Genomic DNA, 23,209 nt, shown 5'->3' on the forward strand with positions numbered 1-23,209 from the left:
TGGGTTTATATGGTCACTGGGAGCATGTGTAACGTGGGTATTTCTTATAAGTTGAGCAACCATATGTAGCATTAAATCTAAAATGTTAGAGAGGCAGAATGAGTGTGTGCAAGTATGGACGGGGAGGTAGAAGTGTTTTTTTTTCAAAGCCTTATTTAAAGGCACGCTTGTTTGTTTAGAATTTAAGCTTTCCCCTGACGTGCTGTAAATTCAGACGTTGCAGGTATGAACTAATGCATGAGAATCTGAAAGTATAATTCCCCAGAAATAGCCCTCATCTAGTTTCTCTGAGCTGAGTGAAATGTAAAAATTAAACATAGAGCACACAGTAAAAGATGAAAAGCATACTAGATTTTAAAAAGTAATTGTAATCTATGAGCTTATTAGTAATAGAATAATAGAATATTAGGGTTGGAAGAGACCTCAGGACGTCATCTAGTCCAACCCTCTGCTCAAAGCAGGACCAACACTAAATAAATCATCCCAGCCAGGGCTTTGTCAAGCCGGGCCTTAAAAACCTCTGAGGATGGAAATTCCACCACCTGCCTAGGTAACCCATTCCAGTGCTTCACCACCCTCCTAGTGAAACACTGTTTCCTAATATCCAACCTAGACCTCCCCCACTGCAACTTGAGACCATTGCTCCTTGTTCTGTCATCTGCCACCACTGAGAACAGCTAAACTCCATCCTCTTCAGAACCCCCCTTTCAGGTAGTTGAAGGCTGCTATCAAATCCTCCCGTCTACCTCCCCGCCATGCTTCTCTTCTGCAGGCTAATGATTTTTTTAAACTATGACCTTTAATCTTACCATGTCCCCTAAAATACAAAGTGAGATGGATGGGATATAAACTAACAAAATAATGGGATTTCTGAGTTAAGGCAAAGCAACCTGAATATTAACCTAGTTTTGCCTTGTCATTGCAACCTATGGCCTTGATCCTGAAAACACATACACCTGCTGGCATTTACTCACATAAGTAATCCTATTGAAGTCAATGGGACTTTTCACATGTGTAATTGTGTCCAAGATTGAAGCCTATAACTATTGAGGACTTCAAACACGATGGAAAGATTTTACCAATTCTAGGTAACTTTTAAACAACTAGACTATAGTCAAACGAATCTAAAAAAGCGTTTGTGGGTTCAATTCAGAAAAGCAGCAAAAGGTTCTTTGATCACCAAATGGTGCTGAAAATCTACTGAGAACATGCAATGTTTCAGTACAGTAGAAACTACTAAAATGTCAACACGTGCCAGCTATTACACATGTACTAAAGGTGCCTCCCATATTGACTATGTTGAACCAATGAGGTGATCTTAGACACATGCAACTGCTATAAATGCTGATTCTTTTTTAAAAGAGCCTTTGTAATTCCTCCTCCATGTCCCAGCTGAAACAAAGAAGTGGAGAGGGACACAGAAATGAAAAGAAAGCAGCCATCTCTTGTCACACCTCACGTTTCTTGGATTGTCATTCGTGAAGGGGGACTAAATCTCATAGTAACTGCTAGTGAATCAGGTCTGACACTGCTACGTAATCCACAGCCAGCAGTGTGATCAAAGCCCCATTTTCCTACATTGTCTGTGAGCTTTCATTTGTTGGGATTCCAATGGCACTTCAAGAGTTAAAGACAGGTAAAAGGGAAGCAGAAAGAGATCCTCTTTTAAATAGAATTTAGATAAGTTTCTTATCCGCATTTTATGTTTAAAATGCGTAGGACTGGAAGGGAACTTGAGAGTTCTTCTAGTCCAGTCCCTGCATGCGTGGCAGGACTAAGTATTATCTAGACCATCCCTGACAGGTGTTTGTCTAACCTGCTCATAAAATCTCCAGTGATGGAGATTTCACAAACTCCCTGTTCCAGTGCTTAACCAGGCAATTTGTTTCAGTGCTTAATCACCCTGACAGGAAGTTCTTCCTAATGTTCAACCGAAACTGCCCTTGCTGCAATTTAAGCCCATTGCTTCTTGTCCTGTCCTCAGAGGTTAAGTAGAACAATTTTTCTCCCTCATCCTTGTAACAACTTTTTATGTCCCCTCTGAGTCTTCTCTTTTCCAGACTAAACAAACCCAATTTTTTTTAATCTTCCATCACAGCTCATGTTTTCTAGACCTTTAATCATTTTTGTTGCTCTTCTCTGGACTTTCTCCAATTTATCCACACCTTTCCTGAAATGTGGCGCCCAGCACTGGACACAGTACTCCAGTTGAAGCCTAATCAGCGCTGAGTACAGTGGAAGAATTACTTCTTGTGTCTTGTTTACAACATTCCTGCTAAAATACATACTCCTACACTGCAGGCTGTGTCTGCTGTAACTGTGCTAATAGATTGGTAGTAGCAGCAGGAAGCATCAAGACTCACAACGTGTTGCATCTGAAGATGGGGATGGGGCTGTAAATGCAGAATAGATATACTTCATCATATAGCATCTTTTACAAGACCATGGGGAAGACAGCACAGTTGGTGGCATTTGATAAGTCTACTTGCAGAGACAATAGAAATAGCACAGGGTTTTCTGCTACTATCTGTGACTCATAGACTTTCCTTAATTAAATGTCTAAGAAAGAGACAAGATATATCATGTATCAAGCAGTAACTGAAGATCAGCTGAGTCCATTCCACTCTCCAGTTCAAACCATCTCCTCGTCCTCCAGACTTTTCTGTAATTGCTGGTGATTAGTGGTCAGCCTTTTTTACATAAGCTAATGTTTGTTCCAGTCACAATACAGTAATACACAATTTTAGTACTGTAATATTTACCAAGCACAATATGAGGTTGTTGGGGAGGGGAGGGGGTAAAATTGTTTTTCAGAAGCTTCACAACCTGAACAACATGCCAGCTGCCAAATGTGTTATATGGTTTACAGCTTTCTACACCAGTGTTCTGGTAGGTGGGAGGAACCTAATTTTCTTTTTGTATTGGGTTTCCTAATGTTTCTTCACTGCCTTGGTTCCTCAGTTTCCCTATCAACATAATGGGCTCACTAATACTTTTGTGGTGTTGAGGATGAATGAATTAATATTTGCAATGAGGTCTTTGGAATATCGACACTATATGTCTCATTTCACTTCTGTCTATATCCTTGTGTACAACTGTAATGAGAACAAAATTACACAGTTTAGTCTCTGAACAAATGAGGTATAATTTCAGTGTAACCATATAGAGTTCGAAAGAAGAATAAATCGAAATTAAGTTGATTTCAGTTTGTTTGTTTTCTCTTTGCTTTCCCTGTAGGTATGAACAACCTAAGTGTGATAACAGCGCCAGAGCTCATCCAGCCAAAACAAAGGATTTGTACAAAGGACGCCAGCTTCAAGGTCAGTGTAATAGATGAGTTTTGCAGCACATGTTTCAATGGTGTTTAAGAACTGGAATAACTAGGGGGAGTTCCTTACCATTGGCCTAAATAAATGCCAGGGTGTTGCTACATTGGTCTGTCATTGACTGAAGCCAGAGAGTGGAGGTTTGAATTGAGGTGGCTGTAAATAAGGGGGTAGACATTTTGTAAGTTGCAGTAAGATTTGCTTTCTCAGGTCCTGATTCTGTGGACACTGACATCAATACAAGTTTTTCCACCAATTCAGGATCAGGCCTTTGTTGTATTTGTGTAATATTAGGTCAGACAACTGGGTTTTGTGATATCAGCTGCTGTAAAAGGAAATTGTGGATCATTCTAAAGTAGGAAATCAGAAACAAGCAAATCATTTGGGGGATTTATTTTTGTGTGTGCTATGGGAAACTTCTCCGTTCACCATTCACAGAAATTTCAAAATGCTTACTGTGTCAAGAATGTCATTCAATGCTGAAGTTTATCTTCATTAAAGTGTGCGTTAATACTGCCTATCTAGAAAGTAAATGTAATTGCAAAGTATAATTTGAAAAGAAATAGACGCAACAAACGCAAACTGTATCTGGTTAGACTTTAAATAATTATATGTTATGCTCTTTATGGAAGAACGTATATAATGCATGCTCTTTTAAAACATTCATGGTATCTCTCTATGGTACAAAAACCTGATTTGCAATGAAATTTGAGCCTGGAGTATAATTTCATGACTCCTTGCAAAACACCCTTACTCTGTTTCTTTTATGAAAATGGGCATGCAGTGTTCAGGTTTTAGATGGGAGCGTTTAAGTGCCACATAGGATAAACATTGAAATTCAGCACAAGGTCCTCAAATAGCACTTAAATGGTGAATAGGTCTTGGGCTAAACCTACTGATTTAGTTGGGGATTGGTCCTGGTTTGAGCAGGGGGTTGACCTCTTGATGACCTCTTGAGGTCCCTTCCAATCCTGATATTCTATGATTCTATACTTCACAGTCGTGAATTTCACACATAGGGCCACATTCATCCAGGGTGTAATTCCACTGAAGTCAATAGTTACTCGGGGAATTATTTTGAGCCATAACTCACTAGCCTGCCCCTATTGAAGCCTACAGAAGACTGGTCATTGACTTCAGTGGGGCCAGGACACCAATTACTCCAGTATTTAGTGACTCCCAAGAAATTAAATTTGAAGTAACAACATTCTCACCTTCTGCTTGTAGGTATAAAACTTGAATAGTTAGTAGATTGTGTGTCTTTTGCATATTGTGTCTGTGTGTAAAGAATATATTCTGGATAGCTAAGCTGAAGAAATTGATTTTATATTTAGTTCTGAATATGGTGGCCTCTGGTCATTCTGATTGCTAGCAAAAATCTTTGAAGAAACTTTTGCTCGGGGGGATAATGCCGGCTTTCACACTTCTCTTCTTTACCCAAACTGGCAGTGTGTTTACGCAGTGCAATAATGAAGATTTGACCAAAGACAGGAACTTTCTGCCACTGAGACTATTTAAGAGAGCTTTCCATGCTGTAAGCATCTACCCAGTAATTTCATTTTGGTTTAGTAGGCAATGAGCTTTTGATTCTTTCCTTCCACCCTACAGTATTTTGCATTCTATCAGCTTTAACCCCACAAACCACTGCTGCAATGTCAACTCATAATTACTATGAATTCTGTGTGGCACAGATTTGGTTGCCTATATTTATGTTGTTTACCCTTAAATAACCTTTGACTTTCAAGTGCTTTGTGCTATAAGACAAGGAGTCCTGGTGAAGTCAGTGCAACTACTCACAATATAAGATTTTATCAGCTGCATTACTATTTATTGTTTCTCTACATCTGTTAGAAACAATTGGCCACCTCCTCAGCTGGAATAAATCAGGATAGCTCCATTGATGTCAGTGGAGGTATGCTGATTTACACCGTTCCAAAGCAGGTGTTGCCTCAGACTGGCTAGGCATGCAACAGAATAAGGCTGATGGTATCTGGAACCAAGACTTTAAACTCATGCTTTCCTAAAAGAATGCCAGTTTTTACATGTCAGCATTTTCTCCACCCACTTTTAAGGAGCGTATGTAGTATACCTTGATTAAGCATAGAATTTGCTTAGGCTCAGAGTTCATGTAAACAAGGAAGTGATGTCATCATTGAAATTACAACATAGGGCTAGGTTGGTCAACCGACGAGTAGATACCCTTGCTGTCCCTAATCCATTTCAGCAATCAGTTTCAGTAGGTATAGTGCTCCACAACCCCTAACACTGAGAGACTCTCATGATACCAGCTGCCCCAGCGATGGCTGCTCACTTTTGCCAACCCTCCCAAATTTTCCTTCTTATATAGCTGTCTGTTCATAATGCTGGCCCTGTCTCTGCTCCTACCACCCTGGAAGAAAGTACTTAGATGAGACACAAACTTGGATCTAGTAGCACATTGAGCTAGTGCCAGATCGCTGCAGGTAGCTGGCCTTTAAGGGCCTAGTTCTGCTCTCCTTTCACTTACTGAGAATTTACACAGAAGTTTACTCCCACTGAACACAGTGGAATTATTCATGGAGAAGAGCTACTCAATTAGAGTAACAACAGTAGAACTGGGCCCTTTGTGAGTATCAAAGAAACTCTGTAATCCTGTGTACAATTTTATAAAATGTATTATAGCTTCTTCCAAGAATGTTCTGCCTTTACATAACTTGTATTGATGTCACAGGGGCAAAGGACAGGAAGAAACCTCCTGGCTCACTGAATCTAGTCCCCTGCTTGTCACAGGCAACCTCATTGTATAACCCTTCATAAACGTATCAAACTCTATTTTAAAACTAGTTAAGTTGTTGCTCCCACTATTCCTACTGAAAGTCTGTTTCAGAATTTCACTCCTATGATGGATAGAAGCCTTCTTCTGATCTCTAGCTTAAATTTATTCATGGCCAGTTTATATGTATTTGTTCTTATGACAATATTGTCCTTCAGCTGAAATAGTTCTTCTCCCTACCTGATGCTTGTCATTACATAACTCAAAGCCTTTTGATACATAGGTTCCAAATGTGACAAGTTAACATTTCAGAGTCTGATAATGAAAGAAAAAGAACAAATATGATAACCCATATAGATGTGTTAACTTGCTAATTCATTCAGGATGTTTTCCTTGAGTGATCTTATGAACTAGTGCAGCAGCAGTGCTGTAACTTTCTATATGTGGAAAACCCATTTCCAGAGTGTTCTTCACAATATCATAGGAGTTGCAGGGGTGACCACATTTATCATTTATTGGAGCTGGGAAAATGGTTTGAGCAGTAATGCAAAGCTACATCAAGAAGTTGTGTGGCAGATTCCAGTACCAAATATTCTGGACTATCAAAAGTTGGCAGTTGTGTGACATTACAGCTGAGTGTTGCTGTGGGGAATGAGCACTCAATATGCTCATTTCCAAAATGTGGGTGGCAGGAGCCTTTTGGTTTTAATGAACTTTGTACAGAACTCAAACTTGAGGTGCAGTAGTCTTGCCTATCTGCCAGTCTCAACATGAGGTCAAGCTTTATCTCATACATGTATCAACACGCTCCACATCTTCATATGGACTTATGTAGGACATAAGATGTGCATAGTCCTTGTACTGTCCTCTATAAAGGAGCAAATGTACCCTGTGTGAACACATGTTAACTTGAAATACAATACATGATGGTGTGGAAGATGCTTCTGAACACAGCTGATTGAAAATTTTCCACCAACACTTTTTTTTGGTCACAAAATTGGGTCTGACTAATATTTCCCCCCAACCACAAAAAGTATCTGCTTTCTGTGGAAAGTGTTTTGACTTCATCATTGGCACCTGAAAACTAACAAGCAAGAAGGTACACCATGAGAGAGACTGTCTGGCTCAGGATTACATTTCTTAGCTAGAAGTAACATTATCTTGTGAAGGAAAAATAGTGAAGCACACAGTCATGAACTAAGAAATATAATTAACCTGGATTTTCAGATTTAATGCTTAATTTCTATGGTTTTGTGGCTTTAAATAAGACCATTAATATTGTTTACATTTAATTTTGGTTTGCTTAAATTTCCATTTTCTTTAACACTGTTTTTAAAGTTCCTATAGCCATGATACTTCCCCTCATAGCAAGGGCTAATTTTGGGGGGGATTTTAGTTTGAGAATTACCCTAACTGTAATACAATCTACTGGTTTGAGTTCATATGCAGATGTGGTAAATCCATGTGCTAAAAAAATCCTGAAGGTGCCTTTCTGATTTGTGCTTTAATATTTTAATCTAATTCTTCATTTCCAAATATTTCCTTAGGGCCAGATGATGATCTCAGTTACACCAAGAAATCAAGACTAGCACACTAACTTCATTTCAATTATTCTTGATTATTGTTAGTTTAAATGAAATCAGTATTTCACCTGTAATAGTTTTACCCTTCCTGGCTGTACCTTGGCTCTCCTAAAAGACCAGTTCCAGATGCTTCCTGCTAGCATATTGGCTCCTGATTAGGTATCAGGTTAGTTTGAAGAAAGGATCCTATGACACTCCTCAGAAAAGACCAATATTTGTCTCTAGATATAAGTGGATTAACTGGCACCTGAAAGGTTTAGTGTTTAATATGTGGAGTTCATGCAAAGTCACAGCATAAGAGGGATCTGAGCTAGTAAAATTTCCATTAGATTTCTAAAAGTTCTCCCTTAGATTAAATTCTGAATTCACAGTTTGGAAGTGAAATATGGAGAAGGGAACAGTATGTTCTGATGAGGGCCCCAAACCCGTAGTTCATATTAATTGAAAAGACAACTCTTGGCATACAATTTTTCACTGGCTCTACTGGTCTAATGTGAAAAGAAAAGGAGTACTTGTGGCACCTTAGAGACTAACAAATTTATTTGAGCATAAGCTTTCGTGAGCTACAGCTCACTTCATCGGATGCATACTGTGGAAAATACAGTGGGGAGAGTTATGTACATAGAGAACGTGAAACAATGAGTGTTACCATACACACTGTAACCAGAGTGATCACTTAAGGTGAGCTATTACCAGCAGGAGAGCCGGGGCGGGGTGGTCGGGGGGGGACTTTTTGTAGTGATAATCAAGGTGGGCCATTTCCAGCAGTTGACAAGAACATCTGAGGAACAGTTGTGTGTGTGTGTGTGGGGGGGAATAAACATGGGGAAGTAGTTTTACTTTGTGTAATGACCCATCCACTCCCAGTCTCTATTCAAGCCTAAGTTAATTGTATCCAGTTTGCAAATTAATTCCAATTCAGCAGTCTCTCGTTGGAGTCTGTTTTTGAAGTTTTTTTTTTTTTAAGTATTGCCACTTTTAGGTCTAACGTGGTGCTTCAAGTCCTAGCTCTGAACAGCTTATACCATGCAGAACAAAACTCATGATCTGAGTTTTGGAATGCTGCATAGCTAAGTACAGCTTTTTTTGGTTGTTGGCAATTTGTTTTCATCCCATAGTTTCACAGGGATAAGTTAGTCTTCACTTTCTTTCCATGTAGAATGGTGCCAGCATTGAGTGGCAGTCAGTCTTCAGACACATTCTTAAGTGTTTTAATGCTTAATGCTTTGCTTATTTTTAAAGGCATTAATTAAGTGAATATCTCTGAACACGGAGCATATTCCTATAAGCTTCTGATTGTCATGACAATTGCTCAATATGCACACTTCTTTCTCCACTGAATTGTGAATTTAAGAGGATTATATTTTTATGATGTAACCAGTGTTTTCACTGACTGAGCTAATATTTTAAATATCCCTTTCTGTTATGAAGTCTTAAGCTCTGAGGGGCCAATCTAGAAGTTATCTGGCAAAACAGCCAGTGAAGTTGATGAAAGTTTTGCCTGAGCTCTATACCTATCTTCCTGAGACCTATACCTATCTTCTTAGCAAGACAGGGAGGGATAGCTCAGTGGTTTGAGCATTGGCCTGCTAAACCCAGGGTTGTGAGTTCAGTCCTTGAGGGGGCCATTGGGATCTGGGGCAAAAATTGGGGATTGGTCCTGCTTTGAGCAGGGGGTTGGACTAGATGACCTCCCGAGGTCCCTTCCAACCCTGATATTCTATGAAGTGTCATCTTCTATGAAGAAGAACCAATAACTTGCATAACTGGTAAATGCTGTCTGTGATTGAGATGAGTCTATTGATTTAAAAGTTGGAATCCACAGCTGTAGAATGTAGTGACAGCTCTACCCTTTGCACACACTAAAACTGGGTACAAATGACATGAACGGCCAGTTTGGAATAGAACACTGAAGAAAATAGGGGCAAGATAGGTATGAAATATGTGGTTTGGTTGCAGAGGCAAATGAGGATTGTGGAAATTCTGAATGCAGTAGAATAAATGTTTCACTGTGCCGGGTGGGGTGGATGTGGAGAGTCTGCACAGAGCAGCCATACTTCCTGGAGAGTACTCTGAGCATTGCTCAGCCAGGCTCCGTACATTATTTGTGGAGGGGAAGAAGTAGGCTGGAGACAGGTGGATTCACTGGCCAAAATTCCCGATAGTGTGGGAGTGAAGCAGCCATAAGTCCTGCATTTTCTGAGTCTGCAATAGTAGCTCCAGAGCAACTGAACCTGCGGAGAGGATTCTAGCCTCATCAGCCTATGCCTGTTTAGCTGGGCTTTGTACTGGGAAGAGGATCTGGCTCTAATCTCATTAGCTGATCGTTATTTTCTTGATCTTACCATGGGCAGATCAAGGAGGACTACATGAAGAAGAGAGAGAACAGAAAATACAATAACAAAACAAGATAGAACAAAGTGTTACTATTTTTTTATACAATACCTGGATTGTAATAGCAATATAACACAACAGGCTTTAGGTTATACAGGAAGCCAAAGCCTGTAGTTATTTTTCAAGGCTCAGTAACTCTCATTCAGTATTCTTGCATCCTGGATGTCCTGTCCTGATCCCCTTAACCCATGCTGGCCTGGCCATATCACGTCATAGGCACCAACTCAATGAGTGCTCTGGGGCTGGAGCACCCATGGGGAAAAATTAGTGGGTGCTCTGCACCCACTGGCAGCCAAGCTCCCCTCCCCTCCCCGCCCCACCTCACCTCCGCCTCCTGTCCTGAGCGTGCCGTGTCCCCACTCCTCCGCCTACCTCCCAGCGCTTGCTGCTGCCAAACAGCTGTTTGGTGGCGTAGCAAGCTCCGGGAGGGATGGGGTAGGAGCGGGAACACGGCACACTCAGGGGAGGAGGTGGGGCCGGGGCAGGGATTTGGGGAAGAAGTCAGAATAGGGGCAGGGAGAGGGCAAAGTTGGGGCAGGGATTTTGGGGAAGGGGTTAGAATGGGGGCAGGGGTGGAGTTGGAGCAGAGGCGGGTTGAGCACCCACCGGAGCAAGTAGAAGTCAGTGCCTGTGTCACTAGTGATTTATCTCAGCCCCACTTAACATTCATTGATTATTAAAAAAAAATCACCAAAATCCTAACTAACTCAAGAGCTGTTTAATGCTTCCAGTTTAGTGACTGTTTGGTCAATAATACAAAGTGAAATTTACAGTAAAAGCAATTCAGCTAGCAGTAAAGCACCATTGGAAGACAGAGCTGTGCCAATGGTAGCAAAAGAGTAAATCTGGCTAATTAAAATGTGATATTACTGGCTTGGCCACAGCGTTTCCTTCACTGTTCAGTTAATAACCTTTTAAAAGTGTTATGTAAATTTTAAAAGGGCTAAATTGGGAGCAATAAATTCTCACTGCATTTGCTTTTCAGCATATTTTTAAAAACTGTATTTGTATGGAGTGAGGCAGCAATTTGTCAATTCTTCCCTCCCGCCTTCCCATAAGAGCTTTTCATACTGGACCTCCTGTTGAATACGGCAGTCTTCCCAAGTGCATGCTGCTCTGTTCCATAGTTAATGTGTCTGTTTTGGAGGACAACTAATATAGTTTCAGGAAAATGACCTTACAAACAGATGAGTGCTAACACAGGAAGCCTTCAGTCATTTATTTGTCCTTAGAATGGAAGAGTCTCCCTTTAAGTCTACAGCTGTGATCCCTCATATCATCCTCTCTCCCACCCTCTGATAAATGAATTTCTGGTTGTATTTTTGGTATAATAGCCAAATTATGGTTAAGTAAAAGTGTGTTAGTCCTGGAAAATAAAGGATCAAACGGACATCACTGAAGCTCCATTGAAGTAAATGGAGCTATGCTGATTTACAGCCATTGAGGATGTGGACTTAAGGAGTAATCCAGGCCCCGCTGAAGTCAATTGGAATTTTGCCATTGAGTTAAATGAGGCCAGGATTTCACCCCTAATATTTCTGGGTGGGGAAGATGAGCTAATAGCTCTGAACTTCCATGATAAAGGTCTTGCAATAAAAATTTATAGCATATTGCTATTTTTCCTTGGTGAGAAGCCTGGGCTAAACCAAATGAAGCCTCTTTCGCAATAAAACCAAAGCATAAGTGCAAAAAACAAACAAACAAAACCTCACCACCAACACACCCTCCAAAACAACAAAAAATAATTCTGGGAAATTTCTGGGTGGATGTTGTGGTGGGTTTGGTCACAGAGACCCCCTTGGGACTGTCACCTGATGTGCTGGAATTACCTCTGAGCCTGTTTTTCCTGCCAGCTTTGGACTCCAGAACCCTGCCTTGTTGAGCCAGACATGCTAGCCTGCTTCAACATAGACCCAAGTCTGGTCCACACCCGCAAAGCTGCAGACTTTAACCAAAAACTGCTCAGCAGGTCACCTATCTCCAGCACCCAGGCACCCAGCTCCCAATGGAATCCAAACCCCAAATAAATCCATTTTACTCTGTATAAAGCTTATACAGGGTAAACTCATAAATTGTCTGCCCTCTAGAACACTGATAGAGAGAGATGCACAGCTGTTTGCTTCCCCAGGTATTAATCACTTACTCTGGGTTAATTAATAAACAAAGTGATTTTATTAAGTATAAAAAGTAGGGTTTAAGTGGTTTCAAGTAATAACAGAGAGAATAAATTTCAGAGTAGCAGCTGTGTTAGTCTGTATTCGCAAAAAGAAAAGGAGTACTTGTGGCACCTTAGAGACTAACAAATTTATTTGAGCATAAGCTTTCATGAGCTGTAGCTCACTTCATCGGATCCAATGAAGTGAGCTGCAGCTCACGAAAGCTTATGCTCAAATAAATTGGTTAGTCTCTAAGGTGCCGCAAGTACTCCTTTTCTTAGAGAGAACAAAGTAAGGCACTAAGCAAAATAAAGCAAAAACATGCAAGTCTAAGCCTAACATTAAGAAACTGTTTACAGGTAAAATCTCACCCTCAGAGATGTTCCAATAAGCTTCTCTCACAGACTAGGCTCCTTCCTAGTTTGGGCCCAATCTTTTCTCCTGGTGCAGTCCTTAGTTCCCACAGACATCTTAGGTGTTAACTAGGGGCTTTCTCATGACTGGCAGCCCCCTTTGTTCTGTTCCACCCCCTTTTATAGCTTTGGTACAAGATGGGAATCTTTTGTCTCTGTGGATCTCCCTCCTCCTTCTAAATGGATGGATTCAAGGTTTAAGATGGATTCCACCATTCTTCCTGGGCTGGCTTACACGAACACAGGAAGGCTTGCAAGTAAACAGAGCCATTTACAACCAATTGTCCTAGTCAGTGGGAGCCATCAAGATTCTAAACCACCATCAATGGCCCACACTTTGCATAATTACAATAGGACCTCAGAGTTATAGTTTATATTTCTAACTTCAGATTCAAGAATGATACATACATACAAATATGATGAGCACACTCAGTAGATTATAAGCTTTGTAATGATACCTTACCAGAGACCTTTTGCATAAAGCATATTCCAGTTACATTATATTCACACTCATAAGCATATTTCCATAAAACATTATGGAGTGCAATGTCATAGATGTCACATTAAATGTCTCTGAAATGTCACATTAAATCCAGAAACTAGAAAATAGTACAGGAACAGATTTCTTGTTGTTAGCCTGTACAAATTTAAAATGATATCCTCCTGGAAAACAGGATGGGGATTTCCATTTTTAGAGCTGGTTGAAAAATATGTCCATTTTTCCCTGATTTTTTTGAAGGGGAGGGGGGTAGTTGAAATGTTGAAACTGTTCAAAGACTTCTGTTAATTTGTGGTTCATATTCTGCAGCTACCTACTTACATACACTAGAATCATGTTGTAAGAATCAGTTTGAGTAATCTGATTTAATTGTGACATCTGAATGAGCACTACCATCAACATCCAAATCAGACAATGGTATAGAAGCATTATAATGCCATGGCAAGTCAGTCAACAACAACAGGCTGTAACCAGCAACTCCCACAAGCTGTACCACATTGTACATTACCGGCTTGGCAGCACTCAAAAGGGTCTGAAAATACCCATGAAACGCATGAAAAAACAAATGATATTCAAGAAAAAGAGAAGGAAAGAAACATCCTTACCCACTGAAAAGGGGTGAAAAGGAACTTTCAGTCTATGTAAGTGAATGCTCACTAGAAGTGGAGATCATGAAAACTAACTTCGCTATACACCACAAAAAGTGAGAAAGAGAGATGGTGCTCCTCCTAATATCAGTGAAGCTGAGTGGGAGCTGGATTGAAGCCAATGTCTCTTCTTCCAGAAGTCCAGTGATGAAAAGTGAACAACTAGCTCACCAATGGGGGGTTTTTAGTGGAGAAATAGTTCCAGTAAACCTAAAGAAGCCATTACGGTTTACTGGAAAACACATGAATATAACTGTGGCTCTTTTGAAAAAAAAAGCATATTGCCTACACTGTGGTTATGGGGGAGAGGGAAAAAAAGAATAATGGCCCCAAGTACCATTTAGTCTAATGAAGTCTTGGGTTTCACTCCCCCCAAACCAGCACTTCTTGGAACCAACTTGGCACTGTTTACTGGTGACAAGTACTGAGCCTGTAGAAATACTGTTGATTTTTTAAAAGATTCCTGTTAGTCAGCGTTGAGCTGCCTAAAAGCATGGAGCACTTACCTCTCTCTGGAGACAAAGAAGCTTCAGAATTCAGGACAGTGTCCTGCACATTAAATTAGTCATCATTTGCTATAATACAGGAAAAAAGGAAATGAAATTGTGCATACTATTTCTATAGGGGAATCTAAAAAATTATTAAGGAATCCAAGGAGGATTGAAAGATGTGTGTTTGAGGTTTTTTTTTAAATGTGGACTCAGAGGAGGTTATGGGGAAAATCAAGATGGCTCCTTCCTTTTGAAAGAAGTCTGTATTAGAGAGTTAAAGGACCACAGAGCCCTTAGAAACAGCTGCTTGGAAATATGACTGTAGATACTGGGGTCTTGTCTGTGCTGGGCATAAAATCCTAGTGCAGAGTGAACCCAAAAGAGATTAAAATATCTCCCCCCCCCAACAAACTTTGACACTCTTTCCGCTAAGCTATTAAGCTTTGAGAAATGCAGGAAAAACAGTTGTAATTTCTGGTACAGTGAAGACATGGGAGAGGTATCTCCTAACAACCAGGGGCAACTAGGGTGCAATTCATGGGTGAGGGGCGGGGAACAATAAAAGCTAAAAAGGTGATGCAGTCTACATTGAATGTTTGCTGCCAAATAGATTGAAATGTTTATCAGCTGAATCTGGAGGATGGCAGGAAAAGCTTGAGGGGAAAACTTGACTGACTTGAGGGGAAAACCCAAACATTTCAATCAACCAGTATGGTAATCATTATGAAAAAATGACACGAAGCCTTTTTAGAATTTCTTGGGAGTCACACAATAAGATGTTGTTCCTTTTAAGAGGCTTCTCCTTTATACCTCTGATAGGTAATTATAATGTGCTCTATAAAAATAAGCCATTAATTGATTTCCAAGGCTGTTGATCAAATGCTTTGAATTGCCTTGTTTTGATACTACAGGTCCTGCTTGTTGTGGCACTTTATCTGTACCTAAAATTAACCTTCAGCTAAACTGCTTATGTAAGTGTTCATCTTGCATCCAAGTTTGAAAATCTTGGCCCCATTTTTTTTTTTGAAACATTGAATCATGGCATGAAATTTCACTTCACTGACACTTTGGGTAATTTAATATTTAAAGCTAAAATGACCTTGATTATGTCTGACTGACATAAAATGTCATGCAATGAGGTTTGCAAACTCCATGTTAAGAGAAATTAAGTAGACCATATCCGAAGTAGATACTCTGAATTCTGAGCATTAAGTGTATTTTTCTAAATGAAACATTTGGATTCTTTCTTGTTGTATTAATTGTTATGTGCATTCATAAGACATCCATAACTGCAGTTTTTGGAGCAAAAAGCATTTTCCCAAAGAGAGGGAGTATATACAGTGCTCCCATTCTCTACAGATCAAAACAACTAGATTGAGAAGACCAGTGATGGATTTGTGATACAGGAAAGCAGCCTGTAGACTGCATTGCCATAGATTCCAAAATCTGCAGTTAGTGCAAAGACTGAACAAAAAGGTATGTGCTCTCGCTCTAGAAGTGCCCACACTCAGATGCATTATTAGCAGGAGCAATTTCCATTGGTAGGAACCCACCATTGAAAAAGCTTTGATCCAGTACCTAAAAGTCCCCCTTTGGGACAGATCACCGAAATGTTCCTGCAGACGCTGTGGCAGGGCATGAAGAAGAGGTAGGCCTGAAGATACCTGACCTAGACCATCTAGGGATTTATAGATGGTAACCAGCATCTTCAGTTTCTCTAGAAAGTGAGCTGATAGCCAGTGCAGAGTGTAAAGTACGAGTGTCCTGTGTTCTCATTGTGGTCAATCTTATTCAGAAAGTGCATTTTGTGTTAACCAGAGTTTCCAAATGAAGTTTAAAGGTAGCTCCAGGTAATACTTGTCCAGCCATGGCATGTTTGACCATGCAAAGTCTGCCCCTGTGAGGAAACTTTGCAATCCTTTGACCAGCCAAGATAAGATAGCGTATCTAGCCACCATTAGTATTTGGAACTTTGAGAGCAGAGATGAATTTAGGAAATCTTTGTGATGATTATTGACATTACAGTAATTCCTAGGGACCTCAGCTACAGACCAGGACCCCATTGTGGTAGGCACTGTACCAGTACATAATAAAAAGACAGTCCTGGCTCTGGCTGAGGCTATGTCTACACTACAGCCTATGTCGGCATAACTTAGGTCGCTCAGGGGTGTGAATAAGCCCCCACAACAGTGACATAAGTTACACTGACATAAATGCTCTTGTGCACAACACTATGTCGGCGGGAGAACTTCTCCTGCCAACATCATCTCCACAAATGGCAGAAGCTGTTTTATTATGCCAACAGGAGAGCTCTCCCCCATCAGCATAGAGCATCTTCACCAGATGTGCTGCTGCAGTGCAGCTGCATTGGTTGCAGCTGCACTGCTGTAGCGCTGTTTGTGTAGACATGCCTTTGCAAAGCACTTGGACAACAGGTGGACACAGGTCCTCTGTTGAAGAGGCAGTGAAAGTTGTGCCAATTCCTCAAAACATTTGTCTGCCAACGTGTGTCCCTCTATTTTACCCAGATTGAGCCTAAACCACTGGCTTTCATCCACATCTCTCTCTGCATCAGGTATTTGGAGAGCAGGGACAGTGTTCTGTCTTGGTTTAGTGAGAAGACATAAAACTGAGTATCATCATGCATATGGAAACCCTAACCTAGTTCCTCACAATTTACCTCAGTGGCTTCAAATATATGATTTTACTCCTCTTGTTCAAGATACCTCATGGGATTCCACAATGTTAGATGGGGTGGGATCTGAGTTACTACAGAGAAGTCTTTCCTGGGTATCTGGCTGGTGAATCTTGCCCATATGCTCAGGGTTCAGCTGATCGCCATATTTGGGGTCGGAAAGGAATTTTCCTCCAGGGCAGATTGGAAGAGGCCCTGAGGGTTTTTTGCCTTCCTCTGTAGCACGGGGCCCGGGTCACTTGCTGGAGGATTCTTTGCACCTTGAAGTCCTTAAACCATGATTTGAGGACTTCAATAGCTCAACATAGGTCAGAGATTTATCGCAGGAGTGGGTGGGTGAGATTCCGTGGCCTGCATTGTGCAGGAGGTCAGACTAGATGATCACAATGGTCCCTTCTGACCTTAATATCTATGAATCTATGAACTGATAGACTTAGAGGTGGGTAGAGCATTTGCTCAGTACAAACGTCTAAGAACTTTCTGAAAAGTTTCAGAGCACTGCACAGGATTCAGAATGCTTCTTATAACTCTGCAGGAATGCTCCTATCAAAATATTCCTAATGTTAGTGTATAGCAGAAATCCATGAATTAATATGGACAAATAGCTTATTCAGTGCATTTCTCCCTTTTCTGTTTGTGAAAGTCTTGTATTTGTTCATTATCTAGATATTTCTTCTGTGAAAACTTCTTGGCCAGCAGATCATTTGTGAGCAGTTCAGTGTGAATGTTCGTAAATCAAAATCCAGACCTTGTTGGGCCCTGATCTTGCAAACACTGATGCACAGGCTTAATTTTTCTATCATGGGTAGTGTTGTTGAAATCAGTGGGTCTGCTACTCATGGTAGTAAAGGTAAACATGGGGGTAAGTGTTTGTAGGATCGGGGTTGTGCTGGTTACACAGGGCCTGATTTTTCATAAGCATGAGGTACTTTTCAATGCGAGTTGTAGCTGCTCAGCACCTGTGAAAAATTAGGCCTATCCAGTCACACAGTATTGTTTTTGATCCCTGATTGGTTGTTTTTATGTAACTAGTCAACAGCAGTTTGAATTTCAGATTGTTTGAGTGTATAATTCACAGTTGCTGGTTAATTAGGCAATTTTAAATTAGCTTTAGGAAAATATTCAAATGAAAATCAAATACTAATTAATCAAATTCATTTAAAATTTGGAATAGGCTATTTTTTTCCATTAGAGGCCCAGCTCTGCCATAGTTTTCATGATGGTGGAAGGTACCAGTGAGCATACCAAACCTAGATTTTATAGCAGTCCAGAATTATGATAGGGGGATGTAAACTTGAGCTGGGCAAATTTGTTCACACAAAATAAGACCGTGAACTTATTAATTTTTAGCAAATATTTCAAATCAAACCTTTGTGTAGAAAGCAAAGTCTTTATATAATTCTTATTGCTTCTGATTATGTGTTTCACTATATCACATATGAAGGTGGTCGCAGTATAAAAAAATTGTGGAGCCATGTGATAAACTGCATTTGTTCCAAACCTCTGAGCAGTTCACTGGCATTCTGGCCATTATTAATCTATTTCTCCCTGGATTAATCCAAATTTTCAACCCCCTGAGCTGCTTCAAAGAGTTCCCAAAAAAAACCTTCCACATCACACACTACCAAAGAATTCCTTCCCACCCCCAACTGGGCAATATTCAACCCTGCATTAGTGACAGATAAAAAGTCTGGTTTCAGAGTAGCAGCCGTGTTAGTCTGTATTTGCAAACAGAAAAGGAGTACTTGTGGCACCTTAGAGACTAACAAATTTATTTGAGCATAAGCTTTCGTGAGCTACAGCTCACTTCATCGGATGCATTCAGTGGAAAATACAGTGGGGAGATAAAAAGTCTGATAATTAACTGGAAATGGGAGATTCTCGGCTTCCCAATGATGCAAACTCCTACCCCTGGAAGTCCTCAACATATTGGACAGTGAAGACATGAAATTTTTAATGCATAGAAAAGCTATTGTAAGTCAATTTTACATGTTACATTTATTAGCTATGCTTTTTCTCTCCCTCTGAGGTCTACAGAGTTGAGCTCACAATAACAAAGAAATGTTTTTTTTTCAAAAAGTCATAATAAAATGTTTTAAAACTCTCTCAAATATTTATACAATAGTTTTTTGGTGCAAAACACGTGGCATGTACACAGTATGTGAGGATGCTCTGCACTGTTGACTTAAAACCTTTATACCACACCATACATATCATTGTGTGTGCGTATATGCCTGTGTATACACAGGCAGACAAAACTCACACACAGCTTGTTATACGTCCTAATTCATCCACAGATGAAAAGATGCTGAAATTCTTAAACCTATTCTGATAATCCACAAACATAAATCAGCCCAATAAAGAGAAATTTTCTCCTGGATTGGGCAGAATTCAATGTACTGTATTAACTGATCTACTTCTATGTACTGACCTATGACGAAAGGTTTAAAAAAAAACTGGATATGTTTAGACTTGAGAAAAGAAGACTTAGGGGATCTGAGAAGTCTTCAGATATGTTAAGTGCTGTTATAAAGAGGACTATGATCAATTGTTCTCCATGTCTACTGAAGATAGGACAAGAACTAATGGGCTTAATCTCTCGCAAGGGAGATTTAGATAGTTTTCCCTAATATCTAACCTAACTATAAGGGTAGTTAAACGCTGGAATAGGCTTCCAAAGGAAATTGTGCAATCCCCATCACTGGAGGTTTAAAGACCAGGCTGGACAAACACCTCTCAGGGATGGTCTAGGTTCACCTGATCCTACCTCAGCACAGAGGGCTGGATCTGACCACCTCTCGAGGCCCCTTCTAGTACTACATTTCTATGATTCTATGTTATTTCTCCCCTTTATCAAGAACTGTGACATGCTTTCCAGAAACATATCTACAGATTTTCTTTAATCTTACTCAATTTATTAGTTGAATGTATCCATCCAGATTTACAACAGTGATTTTGCTACCAGCTTTTTACAAAATGTCTTATATACGGGATTTTTTTCCTTGTCAAGCCTTATTTTGGAATACAAAGAAATAGACGCTATTTCCTCCAAATCTACTTAACATAATCCACTTCATTTCTCACATCACTTCTCAACTCCTTTTCCCATTTTCATAGGATCAGTGTCCATGATTTTTGCCACTCCTTCTGGTCCATGGCATGAGTTCGTAGGTCTTAGAGTTCCAGTCCTTTTCTCTTTAAACTTTTCTTGACAGAGTTTTTCAATCTTATTTTTGGTCTTCTATGCCCTTTCTTGATGTCTTCTTCCTTCCATGCTTTCTTGGCTCTTCATTTTTCTCCCATTCTTATCACATGTCCAGTCTACCTCAAATGGGCACTCTGCAATCTGTCACTCAGAGTTCCAAGTTCATCTTCCCCCTAATTTCTTCCATGCATACTCTGTCAACCCTCTACTTGCTTGCCATTCTTCTCAGTATACTGTTTCATGCTACCGATATCTTCTTTTCTTCCATCTCCTTAAAACCCACCATTTTCAAACCACAGAGCAGGCAGGGACAAATACTTTACCTTTCAATTTGTTACTTAGTTGCAGGTGTCACAGTTCTCCTGAGACCTTTTTCACTGCTGCCCATGCACAATCCTCCAGATCTCTCTCCGATGGCACAAAGTGTACTTTCCAGGTACACACTTTTTTCTTTCTGACTCAGCTTCTCTCCTGAAACTTTAATCAAGAGCTCTTCTTCCACCTTCCCTATTTGCACAAGTTCAGTTTTCTTTGTGTTTACCTTTAAGCCATGATCTTCAAACACAGATGCCTACTCAGATACCATATTTACCTATTCCTCTTTGCTGTCAGCCAAAAGGGCCGGATCATCAGCATACATTAGTTTTCTTATTGCCCTTATATAAATCCATGGTACACCCACATCTTGAATACTGCATGCAGCTGTGGTCCCCTCATCTCAAAAAAGATATACTGGCATTAGAAAAGGTTCAGAGAAGGGCAACTAAAATGATTAGGGGGTTTGGAACGGGTTCCATATAAGGAAAAGTTAAAGAGACTAGGACTTTTCAGCTTGGAAAAGAGGAGACTAAGGGGGGGATATGATGGAGGTATATAAAATCATGAGTGGTGTGGAGAAAGTGAATAAGGAAAAGTTATTACTTGTTCCCATAATATAAGAACTAGGGACCACCAAATGAAATTAATGGGCAGCAGATTTTAAACAAATAAAAGGAAGTTCTTCTTCACTCAGTGCACAGTCAACCTGTGCAACTCCTTGCCTGAGGAAGTTGTGAAGGCTAGGACTATAACAGAGTTTAAAAGAGAACTGGATAAATTCATGGAGGTTAAGTCCCTTAATGGCTATTAGCCAGGATGGGTAAGAAATGGTGTCCCTCACCTCTGTTTGTCAGAGGGTGGAGATGGATGGCAGGAGAGAGATCACTTGATCATTACCTGTTAGGTTCACTCCCTCTGGGGCACCTGGCATTGCCCACTGTCGGTAGACAGGATACTAGGCTGGATGGACCTTTGGTCTGACCAAGTATGGCCATTCTTATGTTCTCTGTATCACAGCTGTCCTACTTATTAACTCCATTCCAAGATTAAAGAGAAGTGGACTCAGCACATTGCCTTATCTCAAACCCACCGTCACCTCAGAATTCTCAGAAATTCCGTTTATTGTTACCACTTTAGCTAGGCCCTAAATCCAAATGATTATAAAATATATGTAGACAAGTGTGTGAATGTGTGTATATATATATATATACTCTCTCTCAACAGTGGCTTTGTAATCAGCTCACTAGATATGGGTTTACTGGTATGCGTGGTAGTTACTTGCTTCCAACTCGCTTTTTATTTTATATAATCCACCCCATTTGTATAATTATCCTATTCATTTCCACAGTTATAGAAATGTAAAAAGTATGGGCTAAATTCTGCTTCTGTTTGCATTTCTCTGAATTGAGAATAATTCCATTGTAGTCAGTGAAGATGCTCAGGATTTGCACTGGTGTAAATGAAAGCAGAAACTGGCCTAGTATATGCAGCCCTCCCAACAAAGATCCAGTTATAAACAGTGGAGGACTCTGTTATATTCACTGTATCTGCATCAATTTTCACAGTGAAATATTCACAGAAAGCCAGGAATAAATGGGATCATTTTGTGAACCTCCAATAGCACAGTTTGTCCAGAATTAGAAGGGTACAAAGCAAACAATGCCTCAGAAAAAGGCTGCTAATTTTTTATTTTATTTATTTATTTGCAGTGGTGGTGGTGGACTTTGGAATATCTACGTTGAATTTTCCAAGATTTAAATATACTGGGCCAGGCTCACTCTGTGGGTTCTGCCAGCTTGTTTTAGCAGAGATCAGCTTGCTGGCCTCGAACAGTGGAAAGTTTGCCTGCAGTGGGATTATAGAGGTACAAGCCATCCACAGCTCCTGTTACAGCAGGGGGCTTACAGCCAGCCAGCACTTGCTCCAAATATGGCTCAGGCCAGCCTGGGCATGAGCAAGGCCAGGTTGGCTGAGAGCTGTACTGATCTCTGTGTCTTCCGGGGAACCTCAACCAAAGGGGCTCCCATGGAGCCCCAGATGGGAATTTAAGATGCTTCCCCACTAGGGAAGGCATAGGAATATTATCTATAGGCACTGTGTTCTTGTAGGCACCATTGGGTGCACGTTGATGTTTCTGCACTTGTTTCTGCAGGCATGAATCTGTCCCAGTAGTGTTTATCCGCCACAAAGTACAGCTTGATTGGTGGAAACCAATTAACAAAGGCCGGCATATTTAAGTGTGGAGGTGAATTTAACATTCCAGTCATCACTGTGGCTTTCCAACATTTTTGTTTTTAGTTAGAAGTCAGGAACCTCTCTTCCTAAAAATATGAGCTGAGGCTTCTAATAATAATCTGTGCACATGGAAGGAAGAACGTGTGTGTACAACATGAGGCCTGGTAAGCTCTTGGCACTCAGCTAATTAGGAAGTTTCTCAGAACTCTAACCCGCCCTCTTTAGTCATTTAGTGGGATCAAAGGTTTCATAACTGCTTGAACAAATCCTATTTCAGTACCATTAGAGCGCCAGCTGGAATCCTAGGGACTGAGATTATTGGAACTACATAAACAGCACCTAAGGAGAGTCCATGCTCTAGCTGGCATTGACGTGGCCATATTGATTTTAACCAGAGTCACAGATAAAAATAATTAGCATTAAATATACAACCCTGATGTCAAATTGTCAGCTTGATCCAGCTCCCATGGAAATCAAGATACGTTCCTAGGCTTT

The 23,209-nt window shown here is 40.4% G+C and overlaps 1 protein-coding gene across 1 annotated transcript in view; it reads left to right on the forward strand.

The window, feature by feature from the left end:
* SMOC2 (SPARC related modular calcium binding 2) overlaps positions 1 to 23,209 on the forward strand; it is a 175,517-nt gene that overhangs the window by 127,199 nt on the left and 25,109 nt on the right. The window contains exon 9 of the mRNA XM_084624714.1: positions 3,238 to 3,320. Coding sequence (XP_084480840.1) covers positions 3,238 to 3,320 — 83 coding nt within the window. The remainder of the gene's footprint in view (positions 1 to 3,237; positions 3,321 to 23,209) is intronic.

This window comes from Lepidochelys olivacea (genome assembly GCF_965140295.1).
Source record: "Lepidochelys olivacea isolate rLepOli2 genome assembly, chromosome: 3".
NCBI lineage: Eukaryota > Metazoa > Chordata > Testudines > Cheloniidae > Lepidochelys > Lepidochelys olivacea.